This window comes from Jaculus jaculus, chromosome 1 (genome assembly GCF_020740685.1).
Source record: "Jaculus jaculus isolate mJacJac1 chromosome 1, mJacJac1.mat.Y.cur, whole genome shotgun sequence".
NCBI lineage: Eukaryota > Metazoa > Chordata > Mammalia > Rodentia > Dipodidae > Jaculus > Jaculus jaculus.
The window spans coordinates 68,108,813-68,127,437 of NC_059102.1; the positions used below are offsets into that span (position 1 = coordinate 68,108,813).

The window sequence follows — 18,625 nt, forward strand, 5'->3', positions numbered from 1 at the left end:
AGTTAGCCCACAGTTATTGGTACCATAAATGTCTCTGCATATCATGACCCAACATGTGACTCTGACATTCTTTCCGTCCCCTCTTCCACAAAATTTCTCTGAGCCATGTTGGATTAATTTTTGGTCTGCTTCTGTGCTGAGGTGTTGTGGGCCTCTGAGGCTCTGGCTGTCTGATTTGGTAGGAGTTGATTTTTCCTTCCCCTTTGTGCTGGTATCCGGTTCATCAGGAAAACATCACCCTTGCTTGTTTCACCAATTATCCTTAGTTTCAGTCGGGCCCCTTTTGAGGTATGTTGGGGCAGCTCTCTCCTTAGGATCTGCATCTATCTGAAAAAGAGAAGCAGATTCTCCAACAGAGAGTAAGTTAGCACCTGGAAAATTGAGATAACACTTACTTTTTTGATAGAGAGTTTGATAGGTGTAGGCCTTCTTGTACCCCATGATTGATGGTAGCTTGATATTGGAGAGTGAGCTTATGTTTGGGTATGGTTCTGACTTGTTTCCCAGCTCCAGCTATGGGTCTCATCCCACTGAGGGGATCAGTTAGCCAAATCAAGAGCAGTTGGTTCCCCACCATGGCTGTGTGCCACTGTTGCACTTGTGTGAGCATCACATGAGGTTATTTGTTGCTAATTCGGTTAGACCATGAGTTGCTTGGACAGATATTGGTCATTTCCCCCAGTTGTCCATGTAGCACCTTCTGGCACTAGACATGCTGACTGTCTGGGGACTGACTTTCTACTGGCTTCCAGCCATGCCATTCCATTTTACATGTCAGCTGCGTATGGAGTCTTCAGCAATAGGGTCTTACCACTGGCCTTTGGTGGGTCATCAAGTACTCTGACAGAAGTCTGTCATTCTTTTGGGAAACCTTGTAGGTTTCTCTAATCAAAAGCTCATTGTGGATGGTAGCCCCAAGCTGGTAGTGGGGGTTACAGGTCAGTGCCCACTAAGAAATTGAGGAAAAACATAACTAATATACAAGAGTTAGAGAGGAGGGGGGGAGGGGGAGAGGGAGGGAGGGAAGATGTAGAAGATTTAGGTTAGTCTTGATCTTACCCTCTCCGGTGTCTTCTGGTTCAGGTGTTTCCTATAAAGGTCTAGTGAAGGTTCAGCCATTTGGTCTGCCTTTTACAAAGTAGAATTTTATGGTACCATTGCCGTTTGGGTCCAGATTACTGTTTTCCACCCCTTCGATGTCCTCCCCTCCCTCCCCATCCATCCTATTGTCTAGTCCATGAGGTGCTTGCTGGGTATGTAAGGTATCTTGGGTAGATTCAGGTTAGGTGTTGTAGATCAGTGAGACTATGTGTCAATTTTTTTTCTGTGATTGGGTAAGTTCACTAAGAATGATCTGTTCCAGGTTCAACCATTTTTCCTCAAATTTCTTTGTGTCATTTTTTCTAACTGCTATATAGAATTCCATTGTGTAGATATACCACATCTTAGTTATCCATTCTTCTAATGAGGGACATCTGGGTTGATTCCAGCTTTTAGCTATTACGAATTGAGCTGCTACAAACATGGTTGAGCAAATCTCTCTGGCCTGTGGCTTGAGGGTTTTAGGATAGATGCCTAGTAAGGGTATAACTGGATCTGTTGGTATTTCTATAGTCAGCTTTTTCAGGAGTCTCCATATTGCTTTCCAAAGTGGTTGGACCATCCTACATTCCCACCAACAGTAGATGAGTGTTCCTGCTTCTCCACATCCTCGCCAGCATTTATTTTCATTTGATTTTTTGATGTTGGCTATCCTTATGGGGGTAAGGTGGAATCTCATAGTTGTTTTAATTTGCATTTCTCTGATGATTAGGGATGATGAACATTTTCTTAAGTGTGTGTTTGCCATTTGTATATCTTCCTGTGAACTGCCTGTTCAACTCTGCGCCCTATTTTGTGAGTGGGGTATTTGTCTTCTTATTGTTTAGAATTTTGAATTCTTTGTAGATTCTAGAAATTAGGCCTCTATCAGTTGGGTAACCCACAAATATTTTCTCCCATTCTGTGGGTATTCTATTGGCTTTGCTGATTATATGCTTGTCTGTAAAGAAACTCTTCAGCTTCATGTGATCCCATTGGTTTAGTGACTGTTTAAGAACTTGAGCCACTGGGGTTTTATCAGGAAGTCATTTTCCACTCCTATATCATGGAAAGTACTTCCTAAATTTTCTTACAGTAGTATTTGAGTTTCTGGTCTTATGTTGAGGTCTTTGATCCATTTGGATTTGAGTAGTGCATGGTGAAATGTGTGGATCAAGTTTTAGTCTCCTGCATGTGGTTATCCAGTTTGTCTAGCACCATTTGTTGAAGAAGCTATCATTTTTCCAGGCTATATTGTTCGGGCCTTTGTTGAATATCAAGTAGCTATAGTTGCTTGACCCAAAATCCGGGTCCTCAAGTCTATTCCATTGGTCTATACTCCTGTTTTTTTGCCAGTACCATGCTGTTTTTATTACTATGGCTTTGTATAGCTTTAGATCAGGTATGGTGAAGCCACCAGAGGTATTTCTTTTGCTGAGGATATGTTTGGAAATGCGAAGCCTTCTGTTTTTCCATAGGAAATTTGAGATCATTTTTTCTAACTCTGTGAAGAACACTGTAGGGATTTTAATTGGAATTGCGTTAAATCTATATATTGCCTTTGGTAGGATTGTCATCTTCACAATGTTAATTCTGCCTATCCAGGAGCATGGGAGGTCTTTCCATCTTCTCAAGTCCTCCTCCTCAATTTCTTTTTTGAGAGTTTTTATATTTTCGTTGTATAGATCTTTTACTTTCTTGGTTAACGTTATTCCAAGGTATTTTACTTTTTTTGTTGCTATTGAAAATGGGACTATGTCCTTTATTTCTTTTTCTGTAGCTTTGTCATTTGCATACAGAAATGCTACTGATTTTTGTGCATTGATTTTGTATCCTGCTACTTTGCTATAGGAGTTAATCACCTTCAGGAGTTTTGGGATGGAGTCTCTTGGGTCTCTTGCATATACAATCATGTCATCAGCAAATAGAGCTAACTTAACTTCTTCCTTTCCAAATTGTATCCCTTTTATTTCCTTCTCCTGTCTTATTGCTTGAGCTAGGACTTCCAGAACTATATTGAAAAGCAGAGGTGAGAGAGTACATCCCTGTCTTGTTCCTGATCTCAATGGGAATTCCTCCAGTCTCTCTCCATTAAGTATTATTTGGGCCTTTGGAGCTTTGGATATTGCCTTTTTTATGTTAAGATGTGAACCGGCCATGCCGATTCTCTCCAATGTTTTGATCATGAAGTGATGTTGTATCTTGTCAAAGGCCTTTTCTGCATCTATTGAAATGATCATGTGGTTTTTATGTTTAAGCTTGTTTATGTGGTGTATTACATTGACAGATTTTTGTATGTTGAACCACCCTTGTGTTCCTGGGATAAATCCCACTTGGTCAAGGTGGATAATGCTTTTGATGTGTTGTTGGATTCGGTTTGCGAGGATTTTGTTCAGGATCTTTACATCTATGTTCATTAGGGAAATAGGCTGTAGTTTTCTTTTCTTGTGGCATCTCTGCCTGGTTTTGGGATTAGGGTGATACTAGCTTCATAGAAGGAGTTGGGTAGCTTTCCCTGTTGAAAGACCACATATTACCTGGGTGATAATATTACATATTCTTTGGGAGAAACATTTACTACTCTGGACTGCTCTATTAGTAAACTAGGCTCTCTCTATATATATATCAAGCCCAGAACCAATTAGAGAATTATAAACTAATATACTGAATGGTGTAGTTTGTTAGTCATATATTGTATTCTAAATAAATCTTAACTTCATGTTCCCCTGTGCTGTATCAAGTAAATCTCTGTGGTTTTTCTTTTGTTTTGTCTTGGAGGGTGTGTGTGTGTGTGTGTGTGTGTGTATGTCATATATGTTGCATGCACATGTACCATCCCATGCCCTCACCTAGGGTGGAGTGCACTAGCTTGCAGTAGCTAGGACAGTGTACATCAAGTAGTGAACTCTCCCATTCCTCTTTGGCCCAGTCTTTTTTTTTTCTTTTTCTTTTCTTTTTTTCTTTTTTCTTTTTTCTTTTTTTTTGGTTTTTCGAGGTAGGATCTCACTCTAGCCAGGCTGAACTGGAGTTCAATATGTACTCAGGGTGGCTTCCAACTCACAGCAATCATCCTACCTCTGCCTCCCAAATACTGGGATTAAAGGCGCGTCCACCATGCCTGGCCAGCCCATTCTTATTTAAGGTGGAATCTCTTACTGATCCTGAAGCTTAATGAGTTTTATATCTTTATAATTTTATTTTACAAGCTCTATTAATTCTAGGGTCTTTGCTCTGCTATGGGACTAGTGCTACAGATGTGCATGGCCACTACTTGCTGATAAACATGGGTTCTGGAGAGTGGAAGTTGGTTTGTCTAAAGCCCTCTCAGGCCCTATGCTTTAATTATACAGGAAGGGCACTTAGCTACCATGCCATTTATCTAGTGCCTGAATCAACTAAAGAATTTATTCTGTTGTTCTGTTTATTAGGTGTTGATTACACAGGGAACTTCTTGCCTTCCTGTAATAAACATATTTACAACAAACCTGGAATTACCAAAGTAGTTAAACCTTGTGGTCTTTAGTGAATTTTTGAGATTCTAAGTCTGCTAAGTCTGACAACAAATATTTATAAAATAGAGTATTAAAATTGTATTTTATACCATAATTTTGTATTATATGTTCATACATCTAAATGTCTAGTGATCTTCTTGTTTGCCCAAGAAACTGTAACTCATTTTTCCCTCAATGAGAGTAAAATTTATTTTTCACATCACTTCATCTCCCATAATAATGTGGCAATGATTAAAAATTAAACAAAATATAATTCTTTTATTTTATATAAATTCTTATTTCTGACTTGCCAGCCAAAATCCAGGAAGAGATTGACCATGTGATTGGCAGACAGCGGAGGCCCTGCATGCAGGACAGGAGCCGTATGCCCTACATGGATGCTGTGGTGCATGAGATACAGAGATATATTGATGTTGTCCCCTTTCCAATACCCCGTGTAACAACTCAGGATGTTCAGTTCAGAGGATGGCATATCCCAAAGGTGAGAGGTATTTCATTTATTTTCTCTGTGGACATTGTAGGCTGTCAACAGTCACAGTATGATTACATATGGCATAACCTCCCACAGGTATGGTACAATCACAACTCAGCTATCTCACCCTCTTACCTTCTGGTTTGTTGACAGGAGTTTTTAAATGGAATAGTGCTTGGACTCTCACAGACTTTTCTGTACTCTGATAATTCCATGCTATTCTGTCTTTTAATGCACACTGCTATCTACTTTGCTGCTTGTCTGTGTGTTTCACTACTTTAATTAATTAACTAATAACCAATTATGTTCTCAATAGTATCCAATATCCCCTCTTTATAATGCAGCTGAATGTACCAAATGCCACAATGACTATTTCAAGGAAAGTCTCAAAGTTTCAGTTCTCTACCATCTTCTTTTTCTCTGGTGACTTGGCCTTCCATCTGACAGAGAAAATCCGGGCATTGGAGGGATCTCCCTCATTTCCTTTCCCCTAGGTTTACACATTGAGCTAAGTCCACACAATTCTTTCACGTCTGTCAGCATTGTCTTAAAGAAACCTTCCTACCTGTGTGGCATGGCTCTCTTCCCTTTCTCTTTTTCAAGATACTTCTTCAAATGACCTTTTTTTTTTTTTTTCCTCAATCCTGATCCTCTTCCTTCCTACTTGGCCCCTTTCTATAAGCATTTGAGCATGCTCAGTGTACTTACCTGATCCCTCTTGCTCTAGTTTATCACATCTCTACCTTAAAATTCACAATTTATGAGAGAAGTTGTATAATCCATGAAAACATTTCCTAATTCACCTTTAATCCATCCATTCATTGAAAGTTGTCTTCCATTCCAGTGACAATATTTCATCATGGCCACAGGTGACCTTCATGTGCTTCCAGGCCTGATTTTACTTCTTTTTTTTTGGGGGGGGGGGGTTTCGAGGTAGGGTCTCACTCTGGTTCAGGCTGACCTGGAATTAATTCTGTCATCTCCGGGTGGCCTTGAACTCATGGCGATCCTCCTACCTCTGCCTCCCGAGTGCTGGGATTAAAGGCGTGCGCCACCATGCCCGGCTGATTTTACTTCTTCCTGTGGTGCCCTCAATATGTTTCTGAATAGCTTCCACTAGATAGTTTCTTCTCATAGCAGTGACATGGAAATCTTTTGTTTTAGGGATTGCCTACTCTTGTCTTTCCTTTTCTGAAATGTATTCCTTTTCTCTTTGGCTTCTTTAGAAGCTTGTTACTAGGTCTTCAAGCCAGACCTTTTGACATTTTAGAGCTAAGATTTGGTCTTAAAGATCCTTGCCCTCACAACCCTGAGCTTGCCCTTTACTTAAACTCACAAGAGAGATGGCTCACTGGTTAAGATGTTTGCTTGCAAAGCCAAAGGACTCAGGTTTGGTTCCCCAGTATCCACATAAAGCCAGATACACAATGGTGCATGTTTCTGGAGTTCATCTGCAGTGGCTAGAGGCCCTTGTGTGCCCATTCTCTCTCTGTCTCTCTCTCTCTCTGTGTGTGTGTGTGTGTCTGTCTCTCTCATCACCTTGTTTTGCTTCTCAAATAAATAAATATTTTTAAAAACACATATTCAATATATCTTCCTCTTTCTTTCTGTCTCTGTCTCTTTGAAATAAATAAAATATTTTAAAAAGCATATCATACTGCTTGGCCTTCATGGCCTCACAGAGTGAGAGTGAAGTATACTTGGGCACAAATCCAGGATGACTGTGGGCCTAATCTCTCGTGAGCAAAATATAAATCTGGATTGTCCTTGGTCAGTGAACCAAAATTTTTTTCTTTCTGATACATGTTTTCTTTAGTAAAGATTTTTTAAAATTTTTCTCTATTTATTTGAAAGAGAGACAGAAAGAGACTGAGAATGGGTGTGCCAGGGCCTCCTGCCCCTGCAAATGAACTCCTGCCATACGTGCCACTTTGTGCATCTGACTTTATGTAGTTACTGGGGACTTGAGAAATGCTTTGTAACAAATTAACTATCCATGGAATCCTGCCTTGGGCTGACCATAGTATCTTCCTATATGTATAACATGATGCAGGAAAGCTAGTACTCACACTAGGTAATAAATGAGTTACAGGGTAGGTGTGCACAGGGAAGAGGCTCAGGAGGGAATAAAAATACAGGTTCTCTTATGTCCACATGTAGAGAATGGTTTACAGATTCAACCTATGACTGAGTATCTAAGACCCATGTCATATATTTGGCATAGCTATTCAGCGTAACAGCAAGCATTCAGATAGATATATACCTGAAATTTATATCCACTACATAGTAAAAGTTTAAATCTCAAAATATTGTGAATTCCATTTTCATTTTCATAATAGTGACGAAAACTTTTTCTATTAAGGCCTGAGGCCAGGCATGGTGGCACACACCTTTAGTCCCAGCCCTTGAGAGGCAGAAGTTGGAGGATTGCTGTGAGTTCAAGGCCATTCTGACACTACATAGTTCATTCCAGGTTGGCCTGGGCTAGGGCAAGACCCTAACTCGAAAAAATAATAAGAAAGGAAGAAAAATGAAGTGGTGATAACAAGTACTTTGAGGGACTTGGGAGATGGCTCCTGGATCAGGAGTTAAAGCTGTGAATGCTATCATTCCAGGTTCAATGCCTCAAACATCCACATATTGCTGGATAGGCATTCATTTGTAGCAGCAAGTGACTCTGGCATGCCACTCACACATATAAATTAATCAATAAAAAATACTTTGGGCCAAAGGTATAGCTCAATAGAAGTATGTCTTTAGCATGTGGGAGGCTCTGGGTTCAATCCCTACCACTAAAGAGAAAATCATATGTTATCTACTTCATATTTTCAGTCATCAAATACAACTGTGTAATTCATATTTTAGCAGTTATTAAATGACCTGTTGCAATGTTAACCTCCATATGGTTACAAAGCTGAATTTGACAAGAAAATGACCCCATTAGTGCTGCACACTGAGCTCTCACTCATTAAGTTGTGCTGCAACTCAAAACTCTAAGTTTCAGGAAAGGAAAATGGAAATATTCTCTCTCCTTTTATCCAGAATGCTATACTTCACTTGGAAGAAAAGAGCATGGGAGGGAAGCCTTGTATTTCATTCTTAGGAAAACTGAGGTTTTTCATGAAAATGGGCTGATAATCTTTTTGAAGGGTAGTAAGCTGGTTGTGCAATCTTTTGGCACTGTGAGACAATAGTGCTGTTTATTTTATTTGTTATTTATTTATTTGAGAGAGAGGTAGAGAGAAAGAGGAAGTTAGAGAGAGAAAGAATGGGTGCACCAGGGCCTCTAGCTGCTGAAAATGAACTCCAGATGCATGTACCACTTTTTGCTCTGGACTTTATGTGAGTACTGGGGGATGAACCTGGTTACTTTGGCTTTGCTGGCAGGCACCACCTCTCCTGTCCCCAAGAGTGCTGTTTAAAGCTACACATTCCAGGGAGCTTCTTGGATGTTCCTCAAATTGCTGGTGTCAGACTACAAACTAGTTATGACAACCTGGGGAGGAGGGGTCCATTCGATGAACAGTGTTCTGCTATGAGCATTATATGAAAGTCGTGTTGGGCTTGGCCATTGATTTGTTCTGTGCCATGGAGCATATACAATTTCACTGTAGTACTTCAGTTCTTGTCTATAGGCCAAAAAGATTAGATGAAAGATGTCTATACATTTTTCTAGTTTATGGCCTCCTTAAAAATATAGTTCCTAAGCCAGGTGTGGTAGCTCATGCCTTTAATCCCACCACTCAGGAGGCAGAAGTAAGAGGGCTGCCATGAGTTTGAGGCCACCCTGAGACTACGTAGTGAATTCCAGGTCAGCCTGGGCTAGAGTGAGATCCTACCTTGAGAAAACAAAACCAAACTCTCTCTCTCCTTCCCTCCCCCCCCTCTCTTTCAGGGCACAAAAATATTAATATCCCTGACTTCTGTCCTGCATGATAAGAAAGAGTTTCCCAACCCAGACAAGTTTGACCCAGGCCACTTTCTGGATGACACTGGCAACTTCAGGAAGAGTGACTACTTCATGCCTTTCTCAGTTGGTAAGCTTTGTTTTCATGTGTGCATCTGCGGTCAAGTGAGAGGAGGAAGAGCTTTGCATGATGTCTACTCTGTTTTTTAAAATATTTATTAAAGATTTGATTTTTGACAATTTATTTTGATCATATTCATACCCATTATCCTTTCTTGTCTCCTGTCCACTCCTATAGATGTTCTTCTTCCCAATTATTCCATCCTTTACTTCCATATCTCTCTTTGGTGACCAATAAGGCTATTCAGGCTGTACATGGGCATGGGTGAGGGCTTATTTACTTGAGCATGGGCAACTTACTGGCTACACCACTGAAGGAAATGTTTCCCTACCTCAAGCAACCATTAAATGCTACTAGCGCCGGGCGTGGTGGCGCACGCCTTTAGTCCCAGCACTCAAGAGGCAGAGGTAGGAGGATCACCATGAGTTTGAAGCCACCCTGAGAATACATAGTGAATTCCAGGTCAGCCTGCACTAGAGTGAGACCCTACCTCAATTAAAAAAATAAAATGCCACTAGCTTCTCAAAGAACAGTGGGGCCTCATAAGCTCTGCCCCTTAGCAACAGGTAATTCCTCATAAATCTTACAGGAAGATGAGGATCTTATTGACTCCCTTCCCCAAACAGGATGAAATGTTGATGGGCCAAAACATGAGCAGATAATCTCAGTTGCTGCAAGTTCATGAGTGTAATGACCATACTGGATCTGGAAGATAGCATTCCACATACCTCTTCCTGCAGCTCCTATATTCCTAGTTTCTCTTTCATGATGGCCTGTTAGCCATAGAGATGGTGATAAAGGTCCCACTCAATAACCGCTTATTCTCAACACGTTGACCAGTTATAAGTCTTTGTCTGACAACTGTTTTTTTAAATAGATAGCTCAAGAAGAGTAGCTGGAAACTAATAGAAATTTTCTTTTAGGAAGTAACATTTGAGTATTTTCTCTCAATTTAAAAGAGTCTTAGCAAAAGAAAAGAAAGCACATTCAAAAGGTAAATTAAAAGAGCTGCATATTGTCAGGGTGCGTGACTAGGACTAAGGAAGTAACAGAGCATGGTAAAGGGAGGGATATGTACGGAAAACCAAATAGAACTTTACCTAAGAGAAGGGGATGCCTCAATTGTAAATACATATACTGGAGGAGGAATACAGCCAACCGTCCCAGCTTGGGGCCCACAGGGTCAGATAAGAGGAATATATAGAATTTTAACCCTAATTCTCTGGGTTTATTCAGAAGCCTGAAGTGAACTAACTATTGGGTTAATGTTCTCTATTGAAGTGGGTATCCTGGGTACAGGGAACAAGGAACAGACACACAATGGACAATGAAGACAGAGAAAGGACTATTCTGGACAGTCCCAAAAGCAACAGAACTGAGATTTGTTCCCATCTTTCCTCAAAACATACGTATTGAACACTGTTGATATGATTCCAAAATTGTGTGCAATCCTCAGGGATGGTCATGAAGCCACCCCTAGCTGTTCCATTCACCATCTCCCTGGCTATAACTTGGAGTCCACCATCACATGTGATCTCCATTTATTTCCCACTTTTTTTTTTTTTTTTTTTTTTGGTTTTTCGAGGTAGGGTCTCACTCTGGTCCAGGCTGACCTGGAATTAACTCTGTCATCTCAGGGTGGCCTTGAACTCATGGCAATTCTCCTACCTCTGCCTCCCGAGTGCTGGGATTAAAGGCGTGCGCCACCACGCCCGGCTTATTTCCCACTTTTGACCCTGTGTGTAACATTAGAAGAGCTGAGGTTTTGTCCTCAGAACTCATATTAAAATATATGAGACAGATGAATAATTTAAATTTCATGTGAATAAACTCCATTAGAAGCACTAATGAGCACTTTGGGAAACAAGTGTCGGTTAATTTTATATTATGAGCATGTCAAAGAAGTTTACATACAATAATGATCTTGGAGTTGTATCTAGAGAGATACAGATCAAGAAGCAAAGAAGTGACTGGAATCTAAGGGCACGCTTGCAACTGCTAGTCTATTTGGGGGCTGGAAAATAGTCAATAATGCCTCAGGTATGGGGAAGTGGGAAGAAGGAGCAGGAAGAAATTACATTCTAGGAATTTCTTGTGGCCAAGTTTGTAACATTTCTTTCTATCTCTGGCAATAATCAGGGGTATAATATTATAATATATTATATTATAATATATATATTATATTATAGTATTAAACAGTATGTAATATATTTTGATGAAATAGGTATATTGTAAATGTATAAATATTTTTTATTCATCTTTTGGGGTTTTATTTGTTTGTTTTTCTCAATTTTTATTAACATTTTCCATGATTATAAAAACTATCCCATGGTAATACACTCCCCCCACCAATTTCCCCTTTGAAATTCCATTGTCCATCATATCCCCTCCGATCTCAATCACTCTCTCTTTTATTTTGGTGTCATGATCTTTCCCTCCTCTTATGATGTTCTTGTGTAGGTAGTGTTAGGCACTATGAGATCATGGAGATCCAGGCCATTTTATGTCTGGAGGGAGCATGTTGTAAGGAGTCCTACTCTTCCTTTGGCTCTGACATTCTTTCCACCACTTCTTCCACATTAGACCCTGAACCTTCCTTTACTCAAGGTGTGATTGAGATGTTACTCAGTATCCCAGTCACCTCTTTCCAGCACTATGGTACCTTCTGAGTCATCCCAAAGTCACTGCCATCTGAAAAGTGAAGATTCTCTACCCAAAGTGAGAGTAGTGTTAATATAGGGTATAAATATTAAGAGAAGTGCTTACTGGGCAATTTGATAAGCATTGTATATACATTTTTCCAGACATCAGCAGATGTTACACCCGTAGGGCTCATGACTATCCCTGTTTTAAGATTTCAGTATCAGGGCTGGAGAGATGGCTTAGTGGTTAAGCGCTTGCCTGTGAAGCCTAAGGACCCCGGTTCGAGGCTCGGTTCCCCAGGTCCCACGTTAGCCAGATGCACAAGGGGGCGCATGTGTCTGGAATTCGTTTGCAGAGGCTGGAAGCCCTGGCGCGCCCATTCTCTCTCTCTCTCCCTCTGTCTTTCTCTCTGTGTCTGTCGCTCTCAAATAAATAAATAAAATTAAAAAAAAAAAAAGATTTCAGTATCAGGGATGTGTTTCTCCCCATGGAGCAGGCGTACAGTCCAACGGGAGGGCAGTTGGTTTCCACCATGAAAGACGTGCCACGATTGCACCCATTGGCTCATTTGGGCTGGCTAATCAATTATAAGGCTTACAGTGTCCACTGTTGAGTATCTTTACTGGTGGTATCTCTTCCTCCCATTGAACTACACGTAGAATGGCTTCTTCCAGCTTTCTATCAGCTGGTCTACATGGAGGAGGTTATCAGCTCAATTCCAGCAGGATTTCTCAGTGGCCTTGCAGCCCAAGTATGTAGACCCTCAGCACTAGGGTCTTTTCATCTATTCCTGATGTGAAACCAAGGGCCTCGACAATGGCCTATAATGTTTTGGGGACATCAGGGACCTCCCTGGACAACAACTCACTGGAGGTATCCCATCCCTGGCTCTGAAAATTTTCTAACAATGATCTATGGCTCCTGAGTGTTCCATTGTCTGAAACTGGATGATTCCATATGATTTATTTGCATCCTCTTAGATTTTTAGTAGCCCTCCCTCCACCTATCCTTTACTCAATCTCTTCCCCTGACCTCACTTTGGGCCTTTTCACCTCTTAATCTATTCTTCTACTTGCATATATACAATACCAACCGATTAAGGACCCTCCTCCCTTCCGTTCTCTTCCGTTTATATCTCCTTTTTAACTTACTGGACTCTGATACAGTTTTTTGCTTTTCATGCAGAAGCCCAGTCATCTGTAGCTAGTATCAACATATGAGGGAGAATATGCAACACTTGGCTTTCTAGGCCTGAGTTACCTCACTTAGTATAATCCTTTCCAGGTCCATCCATTTTCCTGCAAATTTCATAACTTCATTCTTCTTTACTGAATAGAACTTCTTTGCTGAATAGAACTCCATTGTAAAAATGTGCCACATCTTCATTATCCACTCATCACTTGAGGGACATTTAGGCTGGTTCCATTTCCCAGATATTATGAATTGAGTGGCAATAAACATGGTTGAGCATACACTTCTAAGGAAATGAGATGAGTTCTTAGGATATAGGAGTGCTATAGCTGGATCACATGGTAGATCAATTTTTAGCTGTATTAGGAACCTCCACACTAATTTCCACAATGGCTGGACCAGATTGTATTCCCACCACCAGTGTAGAAGAGTTCCTCTTTTCCATATCCCTGCCAGCATTTATGATCATTTGTTTTCATGATGGTAGCCAATCTGAAAGGAGTGAGATGGAATCTCAATGTAGTTTTAATTTACATTTCCCTGATGACTAGGGATGTAGAACATTTTTTTAGATGCTTATACGCAATGCATATTTCTTCTTTTGAGAACTCTCTATTTAGCTCCATAGCCCATTTTTTTAATTAGCTTGTTTGACTTCATATTATTTAACTTTTGAGTTCTTTGTATATCCTAGATACTAATCCTCTATCAGATATATAGCTGGCAAAGATTTTTTTCCCATTCTGTAGGTTGCCTTTTGCTTTATTCACCATGTCCTTTGCCATACAAAATCTTTGTAATTTCATGAGGTTCCAGTGGTTAATCTGTGGTTTTATTGTGTGAGCAATTGGGGTTGTATTCAGAAAGTCTTTGCCAAGACCAATATGTTGAAGGGTTTCCCCTACTTTTTCCTCTAGCAATTTCAGAGTTTCAGGTCCAATGTTAAGGTCTTTTGTCCATTTGGATTTAGTTCTTGTACATGGAGAGAGAGAAGAATCTATTTTCATCCTTCTACAGATACATATCCAGTTTTCCCAGCACCATTTGCTGAAGAGGCTGTGTTTTCTCCAATGAGTATTTTTGGCATTTTTATCGAATATCAGGTGGCTATAGCTACATGGGCTAATATCTGGGTCCTCTATTCTGTTCCATTGATCTACATATCTACTTTTGTGCCAGTACCATGCTGTTGTTACTACAGCTCTGTAGTATAGGTAAAATCACGTATGGTAATACCACCAGCCTTATTTTTGTTGCTCAGTATTATTTGAGATATTCGAGGTATTTTTGTGATTCCAAATGAATTTTTGGATTGTTTTTTCTATTTCTGTGAAGAATGCCTTTGGAATATTGGTGGGTATTGCATTAAATGTGTAGATTGCTTTTGGTAAGATTGCCATTATCACAATAATGATTCTTCCAATCCAGGAACAAGGGATGTGTTTCCATTTCCTAGTGTTTTCTGCAATTTCTCACTTGAGTGTTTTATACTTTTCATTGTAGAAATCTTTTACTTCCTTGATTAGGTTTATTTCAAGGTATTTTATTTTCTTTGATGCAATTGTGAATGGGAGTGATTATCTGATTTCATCCTCTGTATATTTGTTGTTAGCATATAGGAATGCTACTGATTTCTGTGTATTTATTTTGTATCCTGCTACATGGCTGTAGGTGTTGATCAGCTTTAAGAGTTTTCTGGTAGAATCTTTAGGGTCCTTTATATATAGAATCATGTCATCTGCAAATAATGATAACTTGATTTCTTCCTTTCCAATTTGTATCCCTTTTATATGTGTCTCTTGCCTTATTGCTATGGCTAAGACTTCCAGAACTATATTACATAAAAGTGGGGACAGTGAACACCTTTGTCTTGTTCCTGATTTTAGTGGAAAAGCTTCCAGTTTTTCCCCACTTAGTAATATGTTGGCTGTAGGCTTGTCATAAACAGCCTTTATTATATTGAGATATGTTCCTTCTATTCCCAGTCTCTGTGGGTCTTTTATCATGAAGGGATGTTGGATTTTGTCAAATGCTTTCTCTGCGTCTAATGAGATGATCATATGATTTTTGTCCTTCAGTCCATTTATATAATGTATTACATTTATCTATTTGCATATGTTGAACCATCCCTGAATCTCTGGCATAAAGCCTACTTGGTCAGGGTGAATGATCTTTTTGATATACTCTTGTATTCTGTTTGCCAATATTTTGTTGAGAATTTTTGCATCAATATTCTTGAGGGAGGTTGGTCTGTAATTTTCTTTTTTTGTTCTATCTCTGCCTACTTTTGGTATCAGGGTGATGCTGGCTTCATTTAAGGAATATGGTAGGATTCCTTCTTTTTATATTTCCTGGAAAAGCTTAAGAAGCAATGGTGTTAGTTCTTCACTGAAGGTCTGGTAAAATTCAGCAGTGAATTGATCTGGGCCTGGGCTTTTTTTAGTTGGGAGATTTTTGATAACTGTTCAAATATCCATGCTTTTTATAGGTGCATTTAAGTAATTAATCTCACTTGATTTAATTTAGGTAGGTCATATAAATCAAGGAAATCATCCATTTCTTTCAGATTTTCATACTTTGTGGAGTATATGCTTTTATAGTATGTCCCTATGGTATTTTGAATTTCTCTGGAATCTGTTGCGATGTTACCTTTTTCATCTCTGATTTTATTAATTTCTGTCTCTTCTCTCTTTCTTTTGGTCAGATTTGCTAAGGGTTTATCAATCTTGTTTATCCTTTCAAAGAACCAACTCTTTGTTTCATTAATTCTTTGGATTGTTTTTTGTTTCTATTTCATTAATTTCTGCCCTAATCTTTATTATTTCTTTCCATCTACTGATTTTTGGTTTGCGTTGTTCTTCTTTTTCCAAGGCTTTAAGTTGAAGCATTAGGTCATTTACTTGAGACCTTGCTAATTTCTTAATATAGACACTTAAAGCTATAAATTTACCTCTTAGGACTGCCTTCATTGTACCCAGAGATTTTGGTATGTTGTGTTCTCATTATCGTTTGACTCTATAAATATTTTTTTTCTTTTTTTTGTTTTTTATTTTTATTTATTTGAAAGCAACAGAGAGAGAAAGAGGCAGATAGAGAGACAGAATGGGCACACCAGGGCCCCCGGCCACTGCAAACAAACTTCAGACGCGTGCGCCCCCTTGTGCATCTGGCTAACGTGGGTCCTGGAGAATCGAGCCTCGAACCGGGATCCTTAGGCTTCACAGGCAAGCGCTTAACTGCTAAGCCATCTCTCCAGCCCCCTAATTTTTTTATTTCCTTCTTGATTTCTTCATTGGCCCATTCATCATTTAGTAGTGTATTGTTTAGTTTCCATGATTTTGTGTGTGCTCTATAGCCTTTCTTGCTATTGATTTGTAGTTTGATTTCATTGTGGTCAGATAGAATGCAAGGAATCATTTCAATTTTCCTGAATTTGTTAAGATTTGCTTTGTGTCCTAATATATGGTCTATTTTAGAGAATGTTCCATGTGCTGCTGAAAAGAATGTATCAATAGACAGGTCATCCCAGGAAAATATAAACAGAGAGGCATCTGGACTAAATAAGGTCATACAGGAATGGACATAACAGATATTTACAGGACATTTCATCCAAATGCTGCCGAATATACATTCTTTTCAGCACAAAATACAAGATTTGTTTGTCTAAGTGCTCACAAATGTAAGTTAAAAGTTAAACTTGATTTGGATTCAAATATTTATACATTGGGCAGATCAATGAAATGACACTTGTGTATAATGTCATGAGTGTGTGTGTGCATGTGTGTGTGTTCATGCACACAGAGAAAGATATTAGTGGCAAGCCTAGCACAGCAGCTTCAAAGTGACTGCACAGAACAATTTCTTATATAATAAACACACAAAAATATATGCTGATGAAAGGACATTAGGTTTGTGCATAGAGGAATCTTCAGGTTAATAATTCACTAGGATGAGGGCTGGAGAGATGGCTTAGTGAGTAAGGCATTTACCTGTGAAGCCTAAGGTCCCAGGTTCAATTCTCCAGGTCCCACATAAGCCAGATGCACATGGTGGCACATGCATCTGGAGTTCGTTTGCAGTGGCTAGAGGCCCTAGCATGCCCATTCTCACTCTCTATCTCTCTCTCCCTGTCTGTCTCTAGTAAATAAATAAATAAAAATAAAATGTTTAATAATGCACTAACATGCTTATCAATCACATTTTGAAAACTACTTTTATTTAGTTATTTATAAGCAGAAAGAGGCAGAGAGAAAGAAAGAGAAAATGAGAATGGGCGTGCCAGGGCCTCTAACCACTGAAAACACAATCCAGATGCATGAGCCACTTTGTGTATCAGGATGTATGTGGGTGCTGGGGAATCAATCCCAGTTGTTAGGTTTTGCAGACAAGTTCCTTAAACACTGACCCATCTCTCTAGTCCCTTAATCACATAGTTAAGCCTTTACATATATTAGCAACAAATGAATATTCAGTTCTATTTTTTTTTATTTTTAGGAAAAAGATCTTGTGTTGGAGAGGGTCTGGCCCACATGGAGATGTTTTTAATCCTGACCACTATTTTACAGCATTTTACCCTGAAACCTCAGTTTGATCCAAAGGATATTGACATTACTCCAGTTGAAAATGGTTTGTTATCTTTGCCCCCTTCCTATGAGCTCTGTTTCATTCCAGTCTGAAGATGGGTTTTCAGATGGTGGAATAGGAGCCTGCAGCTTTATATGGGCAGCCAGGTATTTTCTGTCCTATTTGCCAGCCATCTGTCTTAATAGTAGGGATACTATCCTGTAATTTTTTTTCAATCAGTTAAGATCAAGTTCAAATGTCTACATGAAAAAAACAAAACAGTTTCTGCACATCACCAATAAAACTTTCCTTCAATGCAATCCTAAAATCCTCAGCTACATCTTAATCTGTGTATACAAAATAGAAAGTACACTTTGAATTTAATGTGCTTTTGTTTGAAGTTACTTAGAAAATATTCTGTGACTGTTAATAATAGTATTTATAATTAAATATGAAATTCACTATATAGCTAATTCTTATGTAACTCTAAGGAAATAATCACTTAACAGTGTGTTCTATATGCCTTTTGCCTTTAACCATGGTTTATTAAAATATAAGTCTAAAGTCAAAAACCTGAAGCCAGGCATGGTGGCTCACACCTTTAATCCCAGCACTTGGGAGGCATAGGTATGAGGATCACCATGAGTTTGAGGCCATCTTCTGACTTCTTGAGTGAATTCCAGGTCAACCTGGGTACAGTGGGACCCTACTTTGAAAAACAAACAAACAAATAAAAAACCACCTAAAGAAGATGACAGAGACCATCTAAGGAGACCAGAACAACTTCAGACAAAACTTTCCAGAACCTTCCCTTCCCCATTAGCCAGTACCAGGAACACTGCTTTAGATCTCAGATCACAAGGAATACAAACCAACCCACCCACACATATAATGTAGGATAGCTCATCTGAAGAGCAGACTGACTAACCAGCTGATACTAGGCCACAGTGCATCAAAGGGGGAACCAGCTTCAGACTCAATATAATCAAAAGGAACAATTCACTGGTAGGACATTTGCATAGCTGGCATATCTACCACATTGGGTCATACCCCCTATTACCCTAGGAGTAATATAGAAACCATATCTGGAACCTTGCGATCTTACCCTGAAGATATAACTTCTGATCTACACATCT

The 18,625-nt window shown here is 39.3% G+C and overlaps 1 protein-coding gene across 2 annotated transcripts in view; it reads left to right on the plus strand.

Moving 5' to 3' along the window:
• The window catches only part of LOC101602378 (cytochrome P450 2C3-like), a 43,391-nt gene extending 25,789 nt beyond the window's left edge, over window positions 1-17,602 (plus strand). For both annotated transcript variants that reach the window (XM_004653089.2, XM_004653090.2), the window contains 3 exons: window positions 4,886-5,073; window positions 8,960-9,101; window positions 17,421-17,602. In XM_004653089.2, the coding sequence (XP_004653146.2) occupies window positions 4,886-5,073; window positions 8,960-9,101; window positions 17,421-17,602 (512 nt within the window). The remainder of the gene's footprint in view (window positions 1-4,885; window positions 5,074-8,959; window positions 9,102-17,420) is intronic.
• Window positions 17,603-18,625: the final 1,023 nt, after the last annotated feature.